Source organism: Protopterus annectens, chromosome 5.part0, assembly GCF_019279795.1.
Source record: "Protopterus annectens isolate FY-2018-M chromosome 5.part0, PAN1.0, whole genome shotgun sequence".
Taxonomy (NCBI): Eukaryota; Metazoa; Chordata; order Ceratodontiformes; family Protopteridae; genus Protopterus; species Protopterus annectens.
The window spans coordinates 1,813,414,684-1,813,441,829 of record NC_056735.1 but is presented as its reverse complement, the minus strand read 5'-3'; the positions used below and the strand labels follow the sequence as shown (position 1 = coordinate 1,813,441,829).

The 27,146-nt window shown below is 41.0% G+C and overlaps 1 protein-coding gene across 1 annotated transcript in view; it reads right to left on the bottom strand.

The window, feature by feature from the left end:
* Positions 1 to 27,146, bottom strand: part of IMPG2 (interphotoreceptor matrix proteoglycan 2) — a 1,485,782-nt gene that overhangs the window by 568,806 nt on the left and 889,830 nt on the right. Inside the window, exon 14 of the mRNA XM_044072040.1 lies at positions 8,868 to 9,171. Within this exon, the coding sequence (XP_043927975.1) occupies positions 8,868 to 9,171 (304 nt within the window). The remainder of the gene's footprint in view (positions 1 to 8,867; positions 9,172 to 27,146) is intronic.

Below are 27,146 nucleotides of genomic sequence, written 5' to 3'. Positions count from 1 at the left end.
TCCTTCAATCAGATTAATTTACAGGACATACATACATACATACATACATAAAAATATACAACATTCTGTTAAGCAGTCCTACTCCTTGTTTTCTCTCAAATAATCATAAACAAACACATTAAAGACAAAATCAAAAAGAAAGCTAAGAACTTCCCCACATTTGTACATTGTCCTAACCAGAATCATCTAGAATCCATTCTATCTACAGGTCCCAAAATGTCCTCCAACAGCCATCTTGTGATCTAGAACAAACTTCTGAATCTGATTGAAATGCCTTCAGACACATATCCAGTCACCAGACAACAAAACATGACCACATTCTTTAACACATGCCATTCCAGACTCTGAATCTGAAACACCACCTGTAAAGTCTTGCCAAGTGCATATAATGACTATGTTTTTGAATACTTTCTAATCCCACTGTTCTCAGGTATTAATAGTTAAAGGAAAAAACTCCCCAAATGATAAAAACTAAATAAAAAATTAATAGAAACAAAACAGACCCTAACACCTTCTCCCAGCCCTGATGCCTTGCAGGCCATCAATTCTTCCCTCGTGACAGCTGACTGGAGGGGGCCATCATCCAGGCAGCCATTGGTGAGCTTATACCCTTGCCCACACCTGTTTCCTTCATGTCTCACAAAGGTTAGGGTACTTTTGTCACAATGACCTGAGCTTCTTGCATTACCCCAGACATGAGCCAAATGTGTTTCAGAACATCAGTATAATTGGCCTATAGGTTGGGGAACTACATGGCTCTCCCACTGCTATGACCGCATCTTTTCAAATGATATGACAATGTTTCTCCTTAGTTAATAATCTACCCTACGTGGCTAACATGAGCATTCACAACCCAGAAGGGGCCTGCTACATCATCTCCTCGCATGTGCATGTTCGCATCCATATGTGCAGTAAGTGATACCAGCAATGGCTTGGCCATTACAAGCTTATGTCCCAGTCTCTTGTTGTCTTCCAGAGCGTGCAATCCTCTACTGACTTCACTGACTAGAACCACCACTTCAGCCCCTCCTACTTGAATGAGACAGCATCAGATGCTCATCTACCCAGCTCCTGTAGTACCCTAGCCACTATTCAAATTTGGTTTGCCTAGGCCATAGTCAAGGCTTTATCCCTCTATACTAGAGACAGGCTACTCTGTGTGGTATTTTGATTTATAGTGGTTACTTAATAGTACTGGAGTTGATCTGAAAACTGAAAAACAAAAAGAAGTTGGTAGAGATATCAGAAAATCAGTGGCCCAAGCAGAGAGAATCTAGTCAAAAGATAAATAAAATCTTCAATTCAGTTGTAAGGAAGCAAATGAAGAAAATCAGAAAAAGATAAGAAAGAAGAAAAAAAAAGAAAAAGAAAGCATGAGGACAATAGTGAAGTGAAATAAAATAGTAAAAGTAAATAGTAGAATAGTAAAATAGTAAAGGACAGAATAGCTATATGAGTACTAATGTTCAAAGGACAGAATAGCTAAATGAGTACTAATGTTCAAAGGACAGGATAGCTAAATGAATACTAATGTTCAAAGGACAGGATAGCTAAATGAGTACTGATGTTCAAAGGACAGGATAGCTAAATGAGTACTAATGTTCAAAGGACAGGATAGCTAAATGAGTACTGATGTTCAAAGGACAAGATAGCTAAATGAGTACTGATGTTCAAAGGACAGCATAGCTAAATGAGTACTGATGTTCACAGGACAGGATAGCTAAATGAGTACTAACGTTCAGTATTCATGAAGTAAGAGAACTGAGATTGTCAGAATCCAGTAGAAGACATGTCCAGGATAAGATGGTTGACCACAGTCCTTTCCCAACTGGAAAGAATCTCAGAATAACTCAGAAAACTGGAGTTGTGTAATCCAGTGGAATAAGATGATATTAATCTTAAATTCTTAGAGTACTAAAAGAATAGTGTAATGATTCTGAGGACAAAAAGAGGGTGGGTGTGATATCACATCATGATGGTAGGAGTAAAATAACTACCAGGAAAGGGTCTATATTACATTTCCAAAAGCCGACAATGTCGAATCTAACATTGTGGACACGAGAATAGCAAAACTGCAAAACATCGAACAAGTAAACGGAAATCTCCGTAAGGGGAAATTTCCATTTACTTCAATGTAGTGCAGTCTCGGAGTTGGTATATTTAAGTAGCAGGGGGTTCGGGGGCATAGCCCCAATGTGAGGGGTGCATGGGGGCTTGCCCCCCTGCCTACACCATTTAGATTTTTTTTTATTTTTATTTTTTTTCTGAACATTTGATGTTTTAACAGTTCAATCACTAAAAGTCGACCTTGAGTGATTCGAACTGTTAAATATTCAATGTTCTAATATAGACCCACCACAAAACTATTAACATGTTAAGCTTGAACTAAGCCATAGGAAAATTCAGAAAATTCTTGCTCATGATACACATTCAAAATGTCTGGAAAATGGAAAGGAAGTATGGAACCCCAACAAGAAGTTTGTGTCAGCTGGTCTCAGTAGAGGTTTTGAATAAAATCATAAAAGGGCTGTGGGCATACCCTACTCAGACTTCACTACAGTTTTTGGCATGAATGGAGACAGTTCAGATCAAAAAACAAAAACAGGACATGGCATGTCTCAGAAGTTATAAAGACAGACCAAAAGAGCTTACAATGTACAGTTTTGAGAAAAGGGACAATGAAAGAGGAATGATAAAAGCATTAACTACAAAAAGGATAGTCATAGAATCCTAATGGGTACCATTGTTAAAAAAAATTATTGTGTATGAAGAATTAGGCACAGTCTGGGAATCCAATATGAACAGATTATGTAATGATTGGAGGTGTCCACTGTTTTGGCTTGTGATTTAGGAGTTTATTGCAATTCATGTAGGAAGGATGCAGAACTATGGGACCATGAGTGGATAGTTTGATAATGCACACCATGTGATGATTCTAATCAATATCATTGCCAACAAATGGTTTGTCACCCATGACTGGGGTGGCATTTTGGGTACCCACAGGTGACAGGAAAGAGGTAGAGCCAAAGGAATGTGTTCCATTTATCCTTTGAAGGCATCCTAGGTACTGAACAAGAGAAGTACTGTTTCCCATGACCTGGATAACATCTATGACTACTGGTGGCAGGTCGTGAACCCACAAGTGACAGTGATGTTGTCTCATCAATGGTCAGTGTAGACTATCAATGTCTGTACATTTTCCTTTTTCTGAACAATGATTATCCTTTTGTTTTTACTCTTATGTGTAGTAAATTTAGACCACTGTTATCAGTGCAACCCTTAATGTTCATATTTTGTTTTGCTTTTCTCTTTATAATTAATTTCGTATTTGCATTGTAATTTTTAATAGTTTTTGCCCTGTATGTCCATCTTTACTTATGTTTGCTGGGGCTCTTTCCCATTGGGTCTCCACTTAAAATGGGTTACTTACCAGTTGCTTGCTTGTAATGTAAGTAGTTAATAACCTTTTCTTTTTCACAATTATTTTGTATTGCGATTGTTATTTAATATTTGTATATTGTCAGCCCCAGCAAACATAAGTAAAGATAATTTTATATTGTCACTTTATCTTTACTTATGTTTGCTGGGGCTTTTCCCCTTGGGTCTCCACTGAAAATGGGTTTGTTTGCAAACTCAGTTGGACTAACCCGGTTAACAAATATGAAATAAATAATAAATAAAATAAAATAGTTAAGGAAAACACTACCTATCTATTTGCAACCCACATTTCAAGATCGGGTCTTAAGAAAAGCATAACATACACATAAAAAGAGTTTTAACTAAAATCACTTTTGGTTAACTAATGCAATAAAGCCTTCTTCAGGTCTGTGGCAAGAAATAAAATCAAGAAAACACATAGCAATCTAACCATAAACATAATCAAACTAGAACACTATAAATATAAAACTACATCTATCCAATAATATCTAGTAAATATCCAAGCATGTGTATTAGTGACCATAAAAAATTAAGTTATTAACAGTTCAGAAAATATGTCAGTGCTTTGGAAAAAAACTGTCATGACCGTTTTCATGTTTACAGCCCAAAAACATGTTTATACAATTAAAACTAGTAGAAAAAACACACAAAAATACAGAAAACAGTAGATGATGTGAACTAGTAAAGTATAAAAGTATGCAGGTGTGTGCATGAGTGTGCATGAGCATCTACCAGTATGGTAAAAGCTTATCACAAAGTATACATTATGTGTAGGTATGGATATATATATATATATATATATATATATATATATATATATATATATATATATATATATATATATGATGAGTGTGCATGAGCATCTACTTGTCTTAGTATCTTAAACATTATCTAGAGAGGTACATTTATGCTTTTCCTTTAAATATGGTAATTATTGAGCTACCTGAGATAATTGAGGGCCTTTTAAAATTGTGGTCTAATACAAGTGGGTGGTTGACCAGAAAGTGGAACTTATTGCCCAGGTATGTAGTTTTGATGCGAGAGGAGATCAGTGCCAGCAGTATAATAGCCAGAAGGTTAAGGAGTACAGTTACATATAAGTATATGTGGCTACTTGGAGCAAATCTAATGTTTGTAGCAAAGTACAGCAGAGTTTTCTAAATGAAGACAAATTTGAATAAGCAGCACATGTTATCAGGTATAGTCTGTAGGATGTATATTTTTGTTTCAGAGTTTACTGTAACTGTATGTAGGCAGCATTCCAGTTTGGGCATTTATTAACACTTGCATGCTACTAAATTTCCTACATGTTTGGTAGCGGTCGGGCATATTTAGGCAAACTTGAGTCTACATAGGACTTGAACAGATGGCATCCGCATCTCTAATGGATTACCAAAGGGATAGAGGCTGCATGTGGGTCTTTTATTTCTATATTTGGAATGTTGTATAGGCTAGCAATGAAGTTAATTTTGGACAACCAATAAAAAGTCCCAGTCTTTAAACCAGTTTCAGATAAGACTGACATATTTTTTGCAGGTTTTGTTGCAGTTCAACAAATGGGAAATTTGCAGTTAGGACAATGATGTCATAATCTTCATCATCATCATACAGTGCACAGCTGCTTGATGGAAGGGCACAGCACAGGTCGTTAATGAATAATGATACTCCTGCTATGAATGCACCATTTTCTGACCCCGTGTTACCTTCCTTGATAGGGATGACTTGTCAGTTAAGTAAACAGAAAACCAATGCAGCATTGGTTCACCAATGTCATATTTGAAATGGCAGCTGGAAGGAGAGAGTAATATAGAAAAGTTAATCACCCTGGATATACATATCCCACCTCCACCCCCAGCACAAAAGACCACAGTGAAAAACTTCTCAAAAGCAGACTTCACTCTTCTTAAGACTGAGATGGTATCCTTTAAGCCCACTGTGCCAGTGGATACCACATCCCACAATGCCGAATCCTTCACAAATGCTTTCTATGGACATCTCCAAGAATGCATGGATCATGCAATCCCAAATAAATCCAAGTCCCTCTCAACCAAAGGCAAGCATCCTGTCTGGTGGACCTCAGCCATTAACAAATTGTATAACAAAAGAAGGAAGCTACTGCATGTCAGAGCAAAATCCCATGAAGGGAAGACATCTCTGATCAACATTAGCAGAAAACTACGTTCTCTCATAAAAACATCCAAGGCCAACTTTGAGAGAAAAATCGCTAAGGACACTAAAGATAACCACAAAGCCTTCTTCAGCTATGTTAAAACCTGGGCGGAAACCCTCAGATATGCTCAGAGTTGGTTCACAACAACAAAAAATACACTGAACCCACAGATATTGCCAACATTCTGGCTGACAGGTTCAGTGCAAAGTTCTCCCCTCCTTCACCCCCAAAAGAATAAATACTTATTTCAGCTGAATGTAATCTCCCTGTCATCTCAGATGTCCAAGTGAGAACCACCCTAAACAAAGCTAAAAACACAGCATCAATGGGACCTGATGGTATCCTGGGTTGCGTGTTACGTGAACTCCAAGAGGAGCTAAACCCACACATAAAAATGTTATTTAACCTTAGCCTTACTTCAGGATATGTACCCGAACACTGGCGTACAGCAACAGTGGTCCCACTCCACAAAGGGGGTGCCTCTACAGACCCTGGAAACTACCGCCCCATAAGCTTAACCAGCCTGGTCTGCAAAGCTATGGAAAGAATCATTATGGAACTCATAAACAGAGACATAGGGGACCTACAGACACTTGACCCCACCCAGTTCAGCTTTGTAAAGGGCAGATCCTGCCTTTTGAACCTGGTTGACTTTTCAAAACAGTCACTAGAGCCATTGATGAGGGCAAAGCAGTCCATACAGCCTACCTGGACTTGGCTAAGGCCTTCAACACAATACCCCACTCAGACATCATAGATAAGCTCAACAGCTTAAACGTAAACCCTTATGTCACTAGATGGGTTGCAAACTGGCTAAAGGACAGAACCCATAAAGTTAAAATCACTGGAGCAATGTCAGACTCAAAGCCAGTCACAAGTGGTGTCCCAGAGGGATCTGTCCTGGGACCCCTCTTGTTCGGCATTTATTTCTCAGATGTTAAAGCAAACATGGGAGGGCTGTGGCTGACAAAGTTCGCAGATGACTGCAAACTAGGTGCCATAGTCGATACACCAGCAGACACATACATCCTACAAAAAGGCCTCACAGAAACGGACAACTGGTGCCGGAGTCACGGCCTTAAACTAAATGCCAAAAAATGTATAGTCATCCCCTTTGGGAAAAACAAAGTACCCACAAATTATCACATAGACAGCAACTCACTGAGTACGGAAAAAGTAATCAGAGACCTAGGGACCCAAGTCGACAGCGACCTCTCATTTGACACCCACGTTGCCAAAGTGGTTAGAAAAACATTCTACCTTGCACACCTCATCATGAAGGGATTCACATCCAGATCCAAGGATGTCATTGTACCCCTATACTCCTCCCTCATCAGACCCATGATTGAGTACAATGGAGCATTTGGTATGTACCTCACCCGGCATTTGCAACAGCTGGAGAGACCACAGAAGTACCTCACCAAGAGGATCAAGGGTCTCCAACATATGTCTTATTCTGCCAGACTAAAGAAACTTCAGCTCTATTCAGTAGCATACCGCCTGCTCTGAGGTGATCTCTGCCTGACGTACAAGGCCATGTCCAATCAGGATCTGATGGACATGCTCCACCTCAAAAGATCCAAATCCATCAGGACCATGAAAGCTAAAGACTTAAACCTCGGCACAAGTATGAATAGGACATGCTGGAGGGATAGATTCATAACCCAGAGGCTTCCCATGCTTTGGAACAGGATCCCAGTTCGTATTAGGCAGAGCCCCTCACTGACTCTCTTCAAGAGAAATCTTGATGAGTGGATGGGAGATCGTAAGTTTACCCCAGGGGTCACATCTGTGTCACTGCTAGACAGGGGCACAGTAAACAAATTCTATTATATAAGGGGACCTTCATCGTGCCACTACTAGACAGAGGCACAGTATTCTAAATTTATTCTGTACATTTTTTGTACCATTTCATGGGGTGGCAAAAGCCACATCACTATGGCTAGGCTTACAAATGCCCCAGGGCAGATAGCCTAGTACTATACTATGAAACTATGAAACTATAACAGACCCAAAGGTACATGTGAGGATGATGAGGAAGGCAATTGTGAGTTGACCTTTTTTTTCCATTGACCAATTTGGTTGGTAACTTTAAATTGATGACAGTGTGCTTTAACCTGGACTAAAGCCATGCTGGCTGCTAGAGAGGAGGTCATAGTTAAATATAGAAAAGTTATAGGTGCCTCTAACAGTAAATGAGGATGACAGCACACATCTATTTGTTTTTCAATAAAGAAGTTTTGATTGCTAAACAAGTTATAATGCTTGATTACTCTGAAGTCTCAAGTGAGCTTGTTTACATTTAATGGTTCATTTTTCAGATTTTTTTAGGATTCTCGGGCAGCAGCTTTGTTGCTGACAAGTACCAGTTTTCCCTGTGGTCTATGTAGATATATATATATATATATATATATATATATATATATAAAATCAGAAATCAATAACTAATAGGAAAAGAATATTTATTTTACAGTCACTATGCATATGCAAAATCTCTGGCTGTCCATTATAGAATAAAATGTTGCAATAGTTTCCAAACAAGAAGTTATTAACAAAATGTTTAACCTATTTGATTTGTGGTTTAGAAGTAAAACTTGTCAGTGAACCTTCTTGGACTTTTGATACCCATTTAATTTTCAGAAATGTTGTAAGAATTTTAGGATGATGGAGACACAGCCACACTGGATCACATAGCAAATAAGTATGGTAGAATTTATCTGATAAAGCATGGCATTGATGATAATAAAAATAATTCTAATCACACATGCATCAAAATGATTTTTAAAAAAAGTAAATAAGGAAACTATATTCTTGCAAAAGCTAAAGTAATGCAAGATATAAGACAGATTACTGCTATAAAAATGTGTGTGTGTGTGTGTGTGTGTGTGTGTGTGTGTGTGTGTGTGTGTGTGTGTGTGTGTGTGTGTGTGTGTCTGAACCTGAAACAGTATGATTTATAATTCTAATTTTATCCTTCCATCACTGAACACTTAGCTCCTCAATCTTCACTCTCACACTAACACCAGCATCCATGCTTTGTTGCTAGGCCCCTACTGCAAATAAGTATACAAATGTGTGTAATTAAAATGATTAAAACCAGTAATGCATGATTAATTTACATACAGCTTCTAACATACTGAGTCTATATTCACAAATTAGCTGTAATGTTAAAAGTGCAGATTACTTTACTTGTATATAAAGTTATATACTCATTTTATGTTAATAATGCAGTAAACTAAGAGATTACATACACACTTACCATCCTCAAGTAGTGTGGGAGTTGAAGCCCAATAGTTGAAACTGTGTTCTCGATGTATATTTGTTGTCCCTGTACTGATTGCATTAGGAAATGAAGTGCTTTCCTCCATGATGGTTATATCTGATGGTATAAAATCATTTCCAGGGATGACTGGAATATTTGGACTTGACCAGATTTCATTAAACAATAAAGAGGTGGGTTCTTCATTGTCCAAACTTAATTCTCCATTGGTGAAGTCATTAGAGAAAATATAATTTGTTTCTATGGTGGCGACTGGTGGTTTCTCTGCTATCAGAATATTATTCTAAAATATGCAAGAAAAAATGAAATGAGTAAACATGAGAAAATCAGAATAATTTTAGTCTCATCTCTACTTTCCACTTAATATGTCCACCTGTTACCTACCAATAGCTTGTTTTAGTGAAATCTCTTTTCCAAGCATACATGTACAAGTATAGCTCAGTGCTAAATAAAATGCATAAATGTCTGCATAAGCATTAAATAACTGATTCATTAGTAGAAAAGTGTCAGATCTGTAGATTCACTGCCTGAATAAAAACATTCCTAGCAGCTAAAGTACTGAATGACTGCAACATGAACATTCTAAGCTTGATGGATTTAACCACATTGCATGTGCTTCAGCAATACTTCATCTGCTGAAATTTGGGGGAAAAAAAGAGAAAAAATAAAAGATATGTCTAGTCAGGGCCAGCCTCATCAAATGAGGGCCCAATATGAGACATTTTGATGGGGTCTCTGCTGACTCCTCCACCTGCCATCCTCACCGCCCACCCCTCCCCCTCCCAATAAGATTACTTCAGATTAGGTAGCAGGAAAATATGCTATTACTGTATCACAAACAAGGCAATATCTTTATCAGCTTATATTTTATTAAAAAGCACGTTAAAACAGAAGTAGTTTATCAACCTGCCTTGGTAAGTTGAGTACTCTACACACACCAACAACCTTGGGAGGTGCTTCAGATAACACCAAGCAGGCTGTGATACTCTTCAATAAACTAACTTGAAATGCAAAACCTGGTAAAATCGCCTGACTCATCAAAGTCCCTAACTCTCACTTCCCATGGCTAATGTCCTTCAATGCCAGGAAGCACAGGAGAAATGAATTAATGGGGATGGGATAGATGGTTATGGGAAGCATGGAGGACAAAAAGAATATGGACAATTTCTAAACTTCATTATACCTTCTTATCTCATATTACCCCTTTCTTCCCTTATGGGCTTCAAATTACCTCCTGTCCTTCCCTGAACTGCCTTGTTATATTTAGTGTGTTTAATAAAAAACACGTGAAACTGTTGAATCTCCTCTGAACACTTAGCAACAAAAATTATTGTGATACTATTAAGATTGTGATATAGGTGAATACTAGGCTAACTGCTTTGAAGGACCATTTTAAGCCTAGCCAATAACTAGAGGTCAGAATAAAACCCTGTACTTTATAATTATGAGGTGAAGGCCTTAGCCATTATGCCAAACCTCAGGCTTCTCCTTAGAAATGGTATTGCTTACACACCACCCAACTTATAACTATTGCTGAAAGTTTATTTTTACTTATTTCATTATATGGCTAAGTGAAATAATACTTGCATATCATTACCAGCCTTAAATTGGTCCACAAGGGCAACAGTAAAAATTATATTCAGTTACTATAGAGTAGCCAATGAGCAGCAAGTTTTGGCAGGTGGAGGAAATGAGACTACCATAAGGAAACCATATGGATGTAGGGACAATGTGCCAAACCCACACAATTTGTTAAAGTGATTTTTTTAACATCTGTTCAACATAGCATTGGTGCAAAAACTGCTGAACAGCACCTCTAAGCATCAGAAAGCATGTTTTTCTTTTCTAGGGGAGAAATCCAACTTTGAAAAATTCAGTTTTGCTTCACTGAATTCACTGAGGAAAACAGTACACTATAACCTTAGTGGTGTCAGTTTAGTAAAAATGTGAGTTGTGTCCATGGGCTTTGATGGGCATGCCACTGTGCATTCAGGAAGGTGCCTCATTAAAGTGGATGAAATAAGCACACGTTACTCCAAGGCTAATGTCATGGTAGGAAGTAGTACATTTATTTGAGGAGTGGTTTAATAAAACACTTATAAAGCTTTTTATTAAAAACAATGTCCCAAATAAATAAGTATAAATAAGTAGAAAATGAATCAAATGCCACAATACATTCAATAACATCAGAAAATCACTTTAAGCTTTCCAAATTACACTTCCTTAAAAAAACTCCGTTCCAATCCATTCCAACCATTTTCTATTTACCCCATTTTGTGTTTGGCTCTGGTACTACAGTATCTCTGCTGTACCTTTTTGAGTCATGCTGTTTCTGTTCCTGTTTTTCTTCTTTTAACCAAGTGCAGTTATTCTTCTATCCACCTTTGCCTCCCTCCACTTAACCCATGTATTCCACACTTCACATCCCTGGGATTATTTTACTCCTACCTACAATTGCAGCAAGTGTCTCTCTGCCATAATTTTGAACTGGTAACATTCTGTCATAAGTCTTGGTGAGCAGACGTTATCTGACATCACATTATTTATTCACTTTTTTTAATAGTTTTTTGGTCTCTGTGCAGTAGACCACTGGCTACCACTGGTGTTTCTCCTTGGCCTCGGATGCTGACAGTTGCTCTTTGTCCCTGCAGACCTAATCCAAAACCCTTCTCTTGTCAGGGAAGAGACTGCAGTGTCCTAGTTCAGTGTCATACTTGTGCCCATAGGGGGGGGTATTTTTATTCTCTATCAGTTCCCTTCCCCATTACCTGAAATGCAATAAGGTATAGCCGTTGAGAATGTCTATTAGCACCTGTCGCCAGTATTTGTAACCATGGGATGCCCACCCTCTCACCCCAGAATAGCTAGTAAAATGCCACTGCCTTTATTATCCCCTACAGTCAGGTCTTCAGATGCTGGGCTTGCTAGTTAAACCCAAGTCACCCGTGTCACAGACACAGCTCCTTCCCTTTATATTAACATTTTTTGTTTGTGCTTACTAGTGTTAGTTTTCACAATGATTGAGGCCGACTATTCCATGTAACTACTCATATATCCTATATCAGCAAGAGAAGTAAAACAAAAAAAAACACCCTAAAACTGTCAGCCCTTTAAATCTGATTTTACTAGTTTCTGTGACAGTAACTGGAGGGAAACATGAAACCTCTCACTCTAATATCAGTTTTGGGTTGAGTCCCTACTGAGCACTCATCAAAAACAACCAAGTACCACAGAAGATAAGCAACAAACATATTGAGCCTCACAACTGGAATGAAAACATGAATATTAATAATACTAGACTAGCTGCTAGTAAAACAAACAACAGAAAATGTTATCTGCTTCACTAATAAGACTCACAGGTACTGCTGAAGCAAGACTACAAATGGAAAAATACCTTGTATTTTTCTGTAGTGTCTGTCAGACACGTCTTGTGGACCATATAAGGCATAATGCCCAGCCATAGCCTAGTTCAGAATCCCCTTTGGGAGCAGGGCCCTATTGGGCCAACTAGGTTCACAGGTTCATAGATTTGTAGCTAAATACTAGGCTAGCTGCCCTTGCAGGTCATTTTAAGCCTAGCTAATTTCTCTTTCATTTGGTTATAGAATGGATTTACCCATCTCATGGTTAATAATTATATATTACTCCTAATCAGAATAACTGGGATCATACCATAGATAATTTGAGGAGACCCATGCATGGAATAAAGCATTCAGTAGCTGCCTCTGTCCATTAATGTCCATTAGTAGTGCAGGGGACATTCTGGGGTAAATCATCTGTTTAGATTTAAGTTGCACTTGAAAATGGACAGGAATTATTATTTTTTATGTGGATGGGTAGTCTATTCCACAGCAGTGGTATCCTCTCAAAGATATACTTCTTAGTAGTCTGAAGGATACCAAGAAGAGTGACAGGGCTTTGAGTTAGTTTATGTAAGGATATGTTGTTTAGGTCTTATATTCTTTTAATAAGGTATCTGTGTGGGCATTCCAGTTGTATGTATCTGGACAGTTACATGCCAAATGGGATATTATATTCAATGATTAACATAATGAGGACTAAGTAAGGGAAAGAATAACGACCATAGATCCAGACACAATCCTTTTGTTTACAAGCTTGGCGGTACAGAAGGACTTTCTTACAGTGACAGACAACTATTGGTCAAAAGTTAGGTCACTATCCACATAAGTTCCAAAATCCTGAACAACTGGGTCAACTCTTAAGGCATATTGTCAAAGTGGTAGCTCCCTGGGGTAGATTATTTATTTATTATTTGACATTTGTTTACTGGTCTGACTGGGTCTACAGAACCTGTTTTCAGCAGAGGCCCAGGGAGAAAAGCTCCACATACAGTACAATACAACTACAGTATACTCCAATACAATACAAATGACATTAGACATGCTATACAAAAATAAGTTGAAAGAACAAACTATGTTACAAGATATTACAATATATACTACACATCTAGACAATTTTATACCGTTAAAATATTACAGACAATAATAGTCACTCTCAACATACGTGATGTAGATAGTGTCCGAAAAATAGTATGTAGGTAGTGCAATGTGTGACACTGACTGTTGTACATTAAAAATGGAATGCTAGTTTCAGTTAAGAAAATAGCACCCAGAAAGTTAGTGATACAGAAAGATAGTGAGACGGTCCGTTGGTAGGTACTAGGCTATCTGCCCGAAGGCATTTATAAGCCTAGCCAGAATGTGTTGACTTTCGCCGCCCTCTTAGATTAGTTTCCTGTGCCTCTGTCCAGCAGAGTCACTGAAGTGATCCCCGGGGTAAACTTTCTGTTTCCCATCCACTCATCAAGGTTTCTCTTGAGGGGTGTTAGCGAGGAGCTCTGCCTAATGTAGATTGGAATCTTGTTCCAAAGCATGGGAAGTCTCTGTGACAGGAATCTATCCCTCCATCACGTCCTATTTATTGTTGTGGTGAGGTTTAGATCTCTAATGCGTGTGGCTCGAGGGGATAAGCTTTTCTTTAGGTGGAGCATGTCGATCAGTTCTGTGTTGGACATGGCCTTGTATGTCAGGCAGAGATCACCTCTGAGTAGGCGGTATGCAACCGAGTACAGCTGGAGTTTCTTCAGTCGAGCTGCATAGGGCATCTGTTTGAGGTCAGTGATCTTCTTGGTGAGGTACCTCTGTGGTCTTTTCAGCTGTTGCAGGTGTCTTGTAAGATATATCCCAAATGGGGCATTGTACTCTATGATGGGTCTGTTTAGCGATGAGTAGAGGGGCACAATGACCTCTTTTGATCTGGATGCAAACCCTTTTGTGATAAGGTGTGCCATGTAGAAGGATGTTCTAACCACTTTGGCAATGTGATTATCAAAGGAGAGTTTACTATCTACTTGGGTCCCCAGATCCCTTATTACATCTTCCGTATTTAGGAGTTCTACCACCTATGTGGTAGTTTGTGGGTACTTTGTTTTTTCCAAAGGGGATGACTATGCACTTTTTGCCATTTAGCTTGAGGCCATGATTTTGACACCAGGTGGTGTGTCTCAGTGAGACCCTTTTGGAGGATGTCTGTGTCAGCCGGAGAGTCAATTATAGCCCCTAGTTTGAAGTCATCTGAGAACTTGGTCAGCCATAGTCCTTCTTTGCTTGCCTGTACCTCTGAGAAGTATATGCTGAACAGGAGGGGTCCTAGGACTGAGCCCTGGGGAATGCCACTTGTAACCAGTTTAGAGTCAGACCTAGCTCTTGCAACTCTTAACATGTGGGTTCTATCCGTGAGCCAGTTGGCAACCCATCTTGTGACGTAGGGGTTTATGTTCAGGCTGGTGAGCTTGTCTGTAATACCAGAATGGGGAATGGTGTCAAAGGCCTTTGCGAGGTCTAGGTAGGCTGTGTGTACAACCTTTCCCTCGTCTATAGCCTTGGTAACTGTCTCAAAGAAGTCCACCAGGTTTAGGAGGCATGATCTGCCCTTAACAAAGCCGAACTGGCTAGGGTCCAGTGTTTGGAGGTTCCCAATGTCTCTGTTAATGAGTTCCATGATGATGCGCTCCATAGCCTTACAGACCAAGCTAGACAGGCTTATGGGGCAATGGTTCCCGGGGTCTGTTGTGGCTCCACCTTTGTGGAGTGGAATAACCGCTGCTGTGTGCCACTCTATGGGTACGTAACCTGTGGAGAGGCTGAGTTTGAACAGTGTGTTTAGGTGAGGGGTTAGTTAATCTTTGAGCTCATGTAGGACGCAGCCTGGGGCACCGTCTGGTCCCATTGATGCTGTGTTTTTGGCTTTGGAGAGGGCTGTTTTAACCTGAGTGTCTGTGATTTCAGGAGCTCTACATTCTTCTGGTATGGTTATGGGCCCTTTTGGGGGTGAGAGGGGGGTGAAGTTTGCACTGAACCTGTCTGCCAGGATGTTGGCAATATTGGTCAGTTCAGTGTATTTTGTACCATTCTGCACTAACTCCGAGCAGATCTGAGCATTGCCACTTAGATTCTTGACATAGCTAAAGAATGCCTTGTGGTTATCTTTGGAGTCCTTGGCAATTTTTCTTTCGAAACTCGCCTTGCATGATTTTATGAGGGATCGTAGTTTCTTGCCAATACTGATCAGGGATGTCTTCCCCTCTTGGGATTTTCTTCTTTTCTGTACTAGTTTCCTCCTTCTATTGTATAGCTTGTTTATGGCAGGAGTCCACCAGACTGGTTTCATTTTCTTGGAGGAGTGAGCCTTGGTTTTGCTTGGGATAGCATGATCCATGCATTCTTGTAGGTGCCCATAGAATGCATTAGTAAAGGATTTTTCAGCTTGGACAACATTATCTTTTAGCATGGGGGCTTTGAAACTTTCCACCTTGGTCTTAAGTAACGTGAAGTTTGCTTTTGAAAAGTTTTTTATGGTGGTTTCCTTGTCCAGGGGTCGGGGCGGAATGTGGATATCCAAAGTGATTTGTTTATGGTCAGATCTAACCAGTGAGGGGTTGACCTCCAGTGTAGAGCACCAGTCACCCATGTTGGTGATGACCAGGTCCAATTTGTTGTCACCTCTGGTGGGAGTGTTGACCAGTTGATCCAGGGCATTTGAGTTTATAAATTCTAGGAAATGTTGGGCAAGGGAGTTAGTACTTGAGTAGTTCTCCCAATTAATGTTTGGGTAATTGAAATCACCCAATATTAGGGTGTTTGGTAGGACCTTTATATTTCCCAGTGTTTCCAGAAATGTGGAATGGGGATTCTGGGACATGGTGGGTGATCTGTAGCTAGCTACAATTTGAATTACAGTTTTGCCTGTTGTTAGTTACACGTGGATGATCTCTGAAGCATTGTGCTGTGCCACTAACCTGGAGGTGTGGGTATCCTTGATGAATATGGATACGCCCCCACCTTTTGTATTTCAGTCCGGGTTCTGTGGCCGAAAAGTATGGTATGAGTTGTAGCCTGGTAGTGCTGGGGTGCTCTCTGGAGCCTTAAACTAGGTTTTTGTTACTGCACATATATCAATTTTCTCCATACTGAGGAGTGCATCAAGTGCGTGCATTTTGAGATTTAGATTTCTGGCATTGAGTAGCATTACCCTCAGTTTTTTGTTACTTGTGCTATTTATGGTGGTGGGTTTGTCTTTTGAGCTTTGCCTAAAAAAGGCACTATGGGGGTGGCAAGAGCCTTGGCCAGTATTCGAAAGCCTAAGGGTGACAGGTGCAAGCCATCTCTAGTGAAGCAGTGTGGCTTGTCGAGCATGTCATCCCAGGCGGACAGACACTGGATCCACTTTGAATGACACCAGAAACTTAGCCAATTGTTGAAATTGATAATTTTTTTCTTTTTACTGTGGTATCATTCTTGGTGAGGGCAGGATGCTACTCGGGGTCAGGGTCATACCGGCCTGGGCTACAAGATCAGAGAGCTGTTCCATGTCTCTTTTCATGTAGTCCAGGGAGGTACGGCTCAGGTCATTCACACCAACATGGACAATGACAGAGTCGTAGTTTTACTTTTACTGGAGTGATCTGAGTGCTTGTGTTATGTGTTGGATCCTGGCACCCGACAGGCAGCTAACAGTAACCTTCTCCTTATTCAGCCTAGTGAGTGGGACGTCAGTGTGCCTGACTATAGAGTCACCTATTACTAGTATGTTGGGTATGTTATTTTGCCTTAAGGGCTGTGATTGCATGGCACACTGGTTTTGTGAATTATGTGTTTCATGATTTGAGTTGGGGGATGGAGGTTGCTTAGATGTCTGCTTTGGAGGTCTTTGTTGCTTTTTCAGATTTTTATTTAGAGCCTCCGAGTATGTTTTTGTGTATTTATGTGTGTTTTTTGCCAGTGCTAGTTTAATGGGTCTATGTGAGACTGGTGGTGTTATGCAAGTATTTCCCTTCTCCTCTTGACTGTCTGATCCAGCCTTGAGTTGAGAGAGCTTAGCCTCCAGTTTGGCTGTATAATTGCATCTCTCACATGTATTAGTGTTTGGTGGTACGAGGAGACTGTTGTCTGTGTACCTGAGGCAGTTGTAACATTGCCTCAAGATGCCCAGATTCACCAGTTGGACTGGAGAGTACACCTGAAACTGCCCTTTGGACATGCCTGGATAGGTACAGTGAACTGTTTTACTGAATGGCTGGTAAGGATGAATAGAGAGTCTTGTCCTTCTGTACAGTATAGGAGGGTCTAGTGCTAGGGTTTATAAGTGCTTGCTATGAGTTCTGAGCAAGTGCTGGGCTGAGAAATGAATGGCCTGAGTGCTTAAGTTGAAAGTTTGTCTAGAAGAATAGAAGCAATACAGCCTGAACAGTAGCTTAAGGATATGATATAGAAGCAGAGAAGGAGTTAGAAGAGCCTTAGGATCTTGCAGACTGTGAGGGACTGAAATGTGACAGAACAGGAGGATGAGGCTAGTGTGGAAGAAGATGAAGTGCTAAGCATCAGGCAGGCTTTATGCAGGAGCAAAGCCATATATTTTTGAGATTATTTTTTAAAGGATTTGAAATTGGTTAGGCCAGGCATAGACCTGGTAGCTAGAGATAGTGAATTCCAAAGTTTAGATACAGAGTATAAATACAGTGAATGACATGGTTTTCTTGTGGGTTTTGAGATCGTAGGGATCAATTTGGTGCATAAGGTGTGACTAGATTAGCTAGTACAGGGCAGGTAGTAGGCTTGAAAATAAGGCTGTGCAAGGCAGATAGCTGAATAAAGACAAGTTGGTTGGGAAGTTCAAGCCAGTTTAATTCCAGGAGTGGTTTACAGTGGTGTGTGTGATATTTAGAGTTTGTGGCAAACTTTGCAACTTTATTGTAGCACTGTTCCAGCTTGCTTAGGGTACAAATTTGTAAGCTAGTTAAGAGAGGGGACACCATAAAGAAGGGAGGGAAGTAAAAATGTTTTTGCAAGGGTAGTTTTGGTTACTGCAGTATGGAAATTTTTGTTTCTATATAAGAGTCCTAGTTTTTGATGAGTTTTCTTTATATTTTGCTGTATATGGGGGTCGAATGAAAGTTTATTGTCAGTGATAACTCCTAGAAGTTTGGTTTCCTGTCCTATTTCTATGACAGTGTTGTCAGATGCAAGGATGTTAAAATAATCTTCCCAAAGGATATAATAATGCATTTTTTAGCATTTGATTTCAGTTCATGATTTTTACACCAATTATTTATTTGAGACAAACCTTACTGCAGGATGGCCAAGTCAACTGGGGATTCAATGACTGCTCCTAGCTTGCAGTCATCTGTAAACTTAGTCCACCAGAGGCCTTTGGTATTAGCTTTTACCTCTGAAACAGTAGATGCCAAACATGAGAGGTCCCATCACAGGACCATGGGGGACACCAATGGTGACTGGTCTCTTTGTGGAAGTAAATTTCCTTATTTGGATTATTTGCACCCTATCTGTGAGGCAGCTGGCAATCCAGGGGTTGACATAGGGGTTTATTCCTAGTTTATTTAGCTTTTCTGCTATGCCTGAGTGGGGAGTTGTATCAAAAGCTTTGGCCAGGTTGAGGTATGCATTGTGTATCATTTTGCCTTCATCCGTTGCTTCAGTGACCCTTTCAAACAAATCCACCAAGTTTGAGTACCATTAACCTGATCTTGATGAATCTAAACTGAGATGGGTCTATTGTTTGGAGGCTATCTATGTCCTGATTGATTAATTCCATGATAAGTTTTTCCATGGCTTTGCATATGAGACTGGTCAGACTTATGGGTCTGTAATTGCCTGGGTCTGTGCAAGTTCCTCTCTTATGGGGTAATGACTGTAGTTGTTCTCCATTGGCTTGGTACAGAACTTGTATGGAGGCTGAGACTGAATAGTGTTGTTAGGGGTGTGATGAAATCATACTTCCTGCTATTTAAGATACATCCATAGATATTGTCAGGACTCATTGATGCAATATTTTTAACTTTTAATAGCACTTTTAGGACTTGGTCTTTTGTGATAGCTGGAGGTGAGCCAGTTTAAGGTATATCTTGAGGGAAGAACTCAAGACATACCTGAAATTGACTTGCCTCCTGTTATCACCCAATTATCCCAAAAAGAAGCACATTTTATTTATTTATCCTTTTGTTGACCAGGTTAGACCCACTAGTGGCCTCTTTTTAGGGGAGACCTGAGGTAGAATTATACTACCAGGGAAAATTTGCCCAGGGCATTTGAGAATGTTCTCTACTCTTTAGAGGTGCTAGATGGCACTGGAGGGTTGGAGAGGTGGAAAGTGAGAAGTTGGAGGAAAAACTGTTGGCTCTAGAGCTTCAGAATGTAAGCAAAGATTCCTGTGTGGTGGATGTTACAAATGAGCAGCATTTAGCTGTCGCTGTGGAGAAGAAAGCAAGTCATTTGAAGTGTTTAAGAGAAAGTAACTGGTGTCAGCAGGGCTTTTTGTTGATATAATGTTAAAATGATTGAGCAGGATGATCCAGGTGACAGTTCTGCTGTTTTATGGGGTGAGATGACAGATAACATTTTTTGAAGTAGTGAAGATGGCAATGTCAAAAAAGAATCAAGTGGTTTGGCAGCAGAGAATACAGCTGTGACGGAAAGTAATAGAGGAAAACAGCAATAAACTGAGAAGATATCTGGATTCTCAGAAGAAGAAAAACTATGGAGGGGGAAATGAAGAGTGAGAGTGCATGCAGGAAGAGAGGCCAGGAGACGGGATTGGCACTAATACTTTTTTTGATGTTCTAGCCGGTGAAAAATCTGATTCTGAGCTTCAAGGATTATTTGTACATAAACCCAGAAAAAAATATAAAAATATTTAATTGGGGAAAGAGTAAAAGTAAGAAAACGAAAATTTAAAAATATTTCTCCTAAAATTAACTCATTACACCCGAGTGATGTCTCCAGGTCCATCTACAGTTAACATCTTATGAAGCCTCTAGGCATCATATATTCCTGATTCATATTTGCATCAGTAATTCCAAAACCATGCTATATACAAGGTTTTAAAAGATTCCATCTTAAAGCTTACACAATAGCAAACTCAACTGCATTAATATTTGACCTCTGTCTAGTGCAGGTACATAGATATTAACTGCTGTTTTTATTATATTAATTTATATAGATATCATTTTCATATTTGTCTAAATATCTCAACAACCAAGTAACACAGACAGGCCTCCTTAGCATCACATGAAAGCTCTCAGCTAGATTAATAAAATGCTGCTGACCGTATGTGTGTAACATGAGTGGCTGCTGACATATTGAAAGTTGTTTACAAAATATTACAAATGTAATAGTTAATGTGGGGAATTCAATAAAGCCTACACAGAGTGATTTTCCATTTAGGCATAGTGGCATGGCCCCAACATGGAAACTGGCAGCCGTGCAATCCAGTAAACAGAGCAGAGGAGCGTGCACGAGCGTGCAGACATAGAAGTATCCATAGCATGCAAATCAACTCATAAGCAGGTGAAATGTATGCAAATGAGGGTGATTTGTGATCCAGTAAGCAGAAAGGTATCCATGCAGAAGCTGTGTTGATGTCAGAAGTGTACACGGAAAATAACCTTGTACAGAAATGTAAAAATTGAACAGGGGGTGTAAAAGCCCAGTTAGAAGGTTGGAAATGTCAGTGTAAGCAGTGATATGTCCAAAACTATGCCCTGTAAGCCCAAAAACTAATGCAAATTAATATAAAATAATATTTTAATACACATATTACATTTCCACAGTGTGCAACAGTGCACAAACATGCTGTTATGCAAAAAAAAATCATTAAAATGTTAAAAAACTAAAAATAAGACATAAAAATAATGCATTATAGTGCCCTGCATGCAGTATGAACAATGGTAGATTTCAATGGTTGCTAAGGAGACAGGTCCTAGAAGAGTGAAGTATCCAGGGTATATGCAAGGAACTGTATGCAAATGAGCTGGGATTACTGAATAGCAAAAACGGGCCACTGTGTCCACAGATAAAACCCATGTAACCCCAGAACCCTGTTGGTGTCCACAGAACAGCTAGCTGACATAAAAAGGGGGTGTATCACTACAAGTTTAAACAGATTGGAGCTCAGTGGAGCCCGTTTGCATGCTACTCAGCTCAGCTAAGCAGGGGGAGTGTGTCCAGTGCTGCTAAACTTTGTTTAGCTGCGGGGCACGTGTTTTAGCTGGTTTAAGCTAAGCTGCGCATGCCCTTGAATGGAGGCATGTCTAGACTGCTGAGCACTGTTTATACTAGTGTTGTGGGTTTGCCCGCTGCACCGCAGTACTTAGCAGTGAAAGGATTTTAAAAAAAAGAAGTAGCCTGGGAAAGCCAATCATGTATAAATGACTGATAAGCCCTGTTCCACTGACACTGGGCCATTCAAAACCTTCAATGATAAACCTGGCTGGTGGACTACATCATAGTCAGCCAATCACATAGGCTGCATTAAGGTATGCATACACCCTTCAATCTGATTTTTCCCACATACTCTGCACTATTGGAGTACACACTTGGGAATTTTAACTGACAGAACACTAGGGGCTGCTGCTGGTCTGCTACATCTGTATGTGTTAGAGACTGAGGTCAGTGCTGATGCTAATGTTGACAAGAGGCCTAGACTGAGAAGGAGAAGACTGTTCAGGCCTAGGGTAAACTTCCAGGGGCTACATGAGGTGGAGATTGTAGAGCACTACAGGGTGGACAGAGATATACTACAAGAATTCACTGAGCTCTGCCACCATCAACTCAGACCCAGAGCCAACAGAGGGGAACCCATCCCAGTGGAAACAAGGGTATGTGTAGCCCTTAGAATACTAGCTACAGATACATTTCAAAGACCAACTGGGGACATGATGGGGGTCTCACAGGCATCTGCATCCAGGGTACACCACCAGTTCCTGGCTGCCAAGTAAACGCATGCCAGTGAGCACATTTATTTACCCACACCCCTGAGGAGAGGGCCAGCAGTATGTTTCTCTTCTACCAGGTACTGGGTGCCATAGACTGCACTCATGTCCACATCAAAGCACCGCCTGGTGAGGAAGGTCTAGGTCAACCACAAGGGGTATCACCCCCTCAACTGTCAGGTCTTGTACAATGCCCAGGGCATTATCATGAATGTGTGTGTAGGCAGCCCTGGCAGATAGGGGACATCCCATACAGCCATCTACTGGGGGATGATGGCTATGCACTGGAACCATGGATGATGACACCCATCAGAAATGCACACACCTACCAAAGAATGCCATAATGAGGCACACACACAAACTAGAAACATCATAGGGTATTTGTTTGGGCTGCTAAAGTCACGGTTCCAATGCCTCTGTTTATCTGGTGGAGCCCTGCACTACTCTCCAGCCACATGTGCACAGCTGTTCAAAGTATGTGCCATGCTACACAATATGATCCTGTGGAAACAACTGCAGCAGGGTCATCACAGGGAAGGGACACATAGCCCCCCACCAGTGCCAAGGTCCCCACAGCCACAGCCACAGGAGGACTCGGAAAAGGTACACTCTGAGCCTGTCCCTGCAGGCAGACATAGGTGTGCTCAGTATGCCCTAGCCTTGGCAAAGAGGCAATGCATAGCATATGCACTAACAACCTAGGGTCCTCGGGAATGACACCTCACTCTGACTCACATACATAGTAAAAAGGATGCCAGCCACACAACCTGTAGCTTACCATATATTGGCTGTGTACTGCATGCATCTGACAGAGTCAGCCCTGAAGCATTGTCTCAACTGCTACAGACACAAGGTAAGGCACTCTTCTTTACAACTAATGTATGGGGTACTAGACTATGGTAGCATATGTATGGACCTGCGGCATGTATGCAAAGAAATAGAGTGGGCTTCTGGGCTACCTGCAGAGACCTAACAGCTATGTGGGACAACAGGAACTCTCTGTCCAATACTGGCTGCCCTATAATATGCAGTAGGACACAAGGCAGCAAACCCCACTGCACTAGGAGAGGGAAATGACAAATAGCGGGGTCATAGAACAGACGCATGACTGTCAATGCTAGAGTCCCCTACCCCCAACATGGTCATGTTCTCATACATCTGCAGTAACAGTATGTTTGCAAGGTTATAGCAGCAGACCACATAATCCCAGGGCTGTCCCAAACAACCTGGTGACATGTCCTATTTCCTCAATATGCAGAGGTCAAAGTGTATGTTTGTCTGCTGTTGATAGTGTCAGGAATTAAATACCACTTTCTGATGGCTGGTGTGGCTCAGTGGGTTAAGTACATTAGCATGGCTGACAGTGTTCATGGTTCAAAGCTGGCTGCACCTACAATTTTGCATGTGAGGTACTCCTCTGTAGGAGTCCCAATGACTGTCAATATATCACTATTTGTTACTGCAAGTAAGATGGACAAATCTAGAGACAATGGAGGGAAAGGGGGCCACAGGTATGGACATTACACATGCTCTGAGTAACCTCGAAGGTGGCTAGTATAACAGCAGGTTGGAACAAGATAGAGTAGCAACAGGATGTAAAGGCCTTCATGTAACTGTGTCAGTTCCTACAACAAGTCAGTGGACGCCATGTAGTAGTACATTACCAAAAAAACAGAACTATCTGAGGAGCAGAGCAGACATAAGGGGCAGAATACTGGGCATCCTGCTAAACATGTACAGTCAAAGGTGTGAAGTCTGTAACCCTGTGTGTGCTGTTACATCATGTACCCAGTCACAGCATACCTGCAAGTATTTAGAGCAGGAAATATGGACACAGCCATGAGCAGGAGCAGGACAAAGGCCCACATATAAGGAGAAGGATTAACTAGTGGCCAGACAAATGTAGAAAGTGCAGAGAATAACAGGTCCTGCAGTAGCATGGGTTCCCTGCTGTGTATGCAATCAGCAACTCAAATGTCTCTCATCAGTTCCTAACAGCAGTCTACAATGATTTGCCACTGATGTACCAGAAAATCACAATACTAAGTAATACGTACCAGACATATGATGCAAAACCCTGTACAGTCTATTACAATCAGTACACATCCTAGGTATGACTCAGATATTATGTGCAGCTCACAGCCGGGGAATCCCTTGGGCATAATATCAGGGAGGTGCTGAACTGTTGAATCAGGTGCAGCAGCCAATTGGATGTAGCACACAAAATCCTGGACTGGAGTACAGGTAGATCTGGCCTGGAGTCACCTTGAAATTACTAATGGTCACACTGGGCATGGTCCTACACTTAGCTAGTGTCATTCCATGTCTAATGCCTCTGCCTAAAGAACTGAGATGTGAATATATCTATGTGCATACAGAGAGCTATGTATATGTATCTGTCTCTCCCTATCCCACTCAGACATGGGCACCCTAATCGATCTGTATATGACACATATATATGTAATTATATGTGTGTGAGTGTGTGTGTGTGTGTGTGTGTGTGTGTGTGTGTGTGTGTGTGTGTGTGTGTATATATATATATATATATATATGGATCTATCTTACTACGTCGACAAGTCAGAACGCCGACAGCGAGAACACCGACGCCAGAAGATCGAAAACGGAGAAGACCGACGGATCAAAACCCCGACGCTGAGAACATCGACATGGGAAAAGGCTGTGTATGTATGCGGTAGTGACGGACGTTAGGGTGCGAGTAAGGTAAGTGTGCGACTGTGATAGTTTGTGGGTTAGGGGCGGGTTAAGTGAGTTAGGGTTAGGGCGGCTAGGTAAGTGCGACTGTGATAGTTTGTGGGTTAGGGGCGGTTAAGTGAGTTAGGGTTAGGGCTAGGTAAGTGTCGACTGTGATAGTTTGTGGGTTAGGGCGGGTTAAGTGAGTTAGGGTTAGCTGGCCAGAGCTGAGTAAGTGTCGACTGTGATAGTTTGTGGGTTAGGGCGGGTTAAGTGAGTTAGGGTTAGCGGTGGGTTAGGTGAGTGTGCGATAGTGGCGGACCTTAGGGTTAGGGTTTGGGTTAAGGTTGTAGGTAGTTGTGTATGTGAGGTTTAGTGTTGGTTTGTAAGGATTTTGGTGTGCTTGTGTTGTGTGTGTGCTTTTTGGACCGGGGATTTGTTTTGTTTGTTGCTTGTCGGGATTATGGTGTGTCGGGCATGTGAGGTTTCGTGTTTGTGAAATGTCGGTTATGTGGTGTCGGTGATTTTGTTTTCGGCGTTTTGACTTGTCGACGTTGTCAGATAGATCCATATATATATATATATATATAGAGAGAGAGAGAGAGAGAGAGAGGGAGAGAGAGCGATGTAGAGGTAACACCCCACACCCCACAAAAGGTGAAAATATCTTGGATTTGGCATTAAACAACATCAGTAACCATTACAGCATCCCTACAGTATCATCCTCTCTGGTAAGATCTGACCATAAAGTGGCCATTTTCAAAGTCACCATCTCCCACAATACCCATCTAGCTAGGGTCAGACATAAAAACTTCTCCAAAGTTGATTACAGCCTCTTGAGAGATGGCATAAACAGATTCACAACCCCCTTCCCCTCTATAGGAACTGGCACCAATATCCAAAACTAGACTAAAGAACTATGCGAGCATTTGTATAGATGCATGGAATCAGGAATTCCCGATAAGGCTAAATCATCCTCTGCAAGGATAAGTAAACCTGTCTGGTGGACATCTGCAATAAACAAACTCTATAACAAGAGGAAAAAAAATTGCTGTCCAAGTCCAAGAAGGAGCAGGTGCCCAACTGGAAGCAATGTCTCCTTAGCCTGAACAAGCAAATAAGAGCACTACTGAAATCCTCCAAAGCAAACTTCGAGTCCAAATTGGCAACATCTACTACAGGCAGCCATACGTCCTTCTTCACACATGTCCACAGCCTCAAAGGAAGCACCCAGATCTGTTCAGAAGTGGCGGTCAAGATAACCACATATACAAATGCTTTAGATATAACAAACTTGCTGGCTGACAGATTCAGAAAAAACTTCACCCTTCTCCCCCCTATCTGTAGATCAGGACATCCCCAATACCTGCCCACTTCCCCTTATATCTAGGAAACAGGTCATCACTGCCCTCTCAAAGCCAAAAAATATGGCCTCCATGGGACCCGATAACATCCCAGACTGCATCCTACAAAAACTCAGGCATGAACTTGCAGCACCATTAGGCACTCTATTCAACCAAAGCCTGAGTATCAGCTTTGTCTCAGCCAAATGGAGGACAGCCACTGTCATCCCTTTACACAAAGGTGGAACATCCACCGATCCAGGAAATTATAGACCCATCAGCCTAACTAGCCTGAACTACAAGGCTATGGAACAGATTATCATGGACCTTATCAACAAGGACATTGGCAACCTCCAAACACTTGATCCCACAGAGTTTGGCTTTGCCAAGGGGAGATCATGTCTTTTACATTTGGTCGACTTCTTTGAGACTGTCAGCAAAGCCATGGATGAGGGGAAGACAATGCACACCACCTACCTTAACCGGGCCAAAGCCGTTGACACTATTCCACACTCAGCCATAATAGATAAACTCTCTCAACTAGGCATCAATCCATATGTTACCAGATGGGTAGCAAACTGGCGCACTGATAGAACCCACCTAGTCAATATAGGGGAAGCCACCTCAAGCAGTAGACATGTAACAAGCAGCATACCCCAGGGTTCTGTCTTGGGGTCTCTGTTAACTGGGATATACTTTTCTGAGGTGCAGGGCAAAACCAGTGGATTATGGCTGACCAAGTTTGCAGATGACTGCATGCTGGGTGCTGTCACAAAATCCCCTAATGAAGTGGTCATCCTCCAAGAGGGTCTCACTCAGACAAATGACTGGTACAGAAACATGGCCTCAAGCTGAATACCACAAAATGCATCATCATTCCCTTTGGAGAGAGTGACATCCCCACAAATTATCACATCA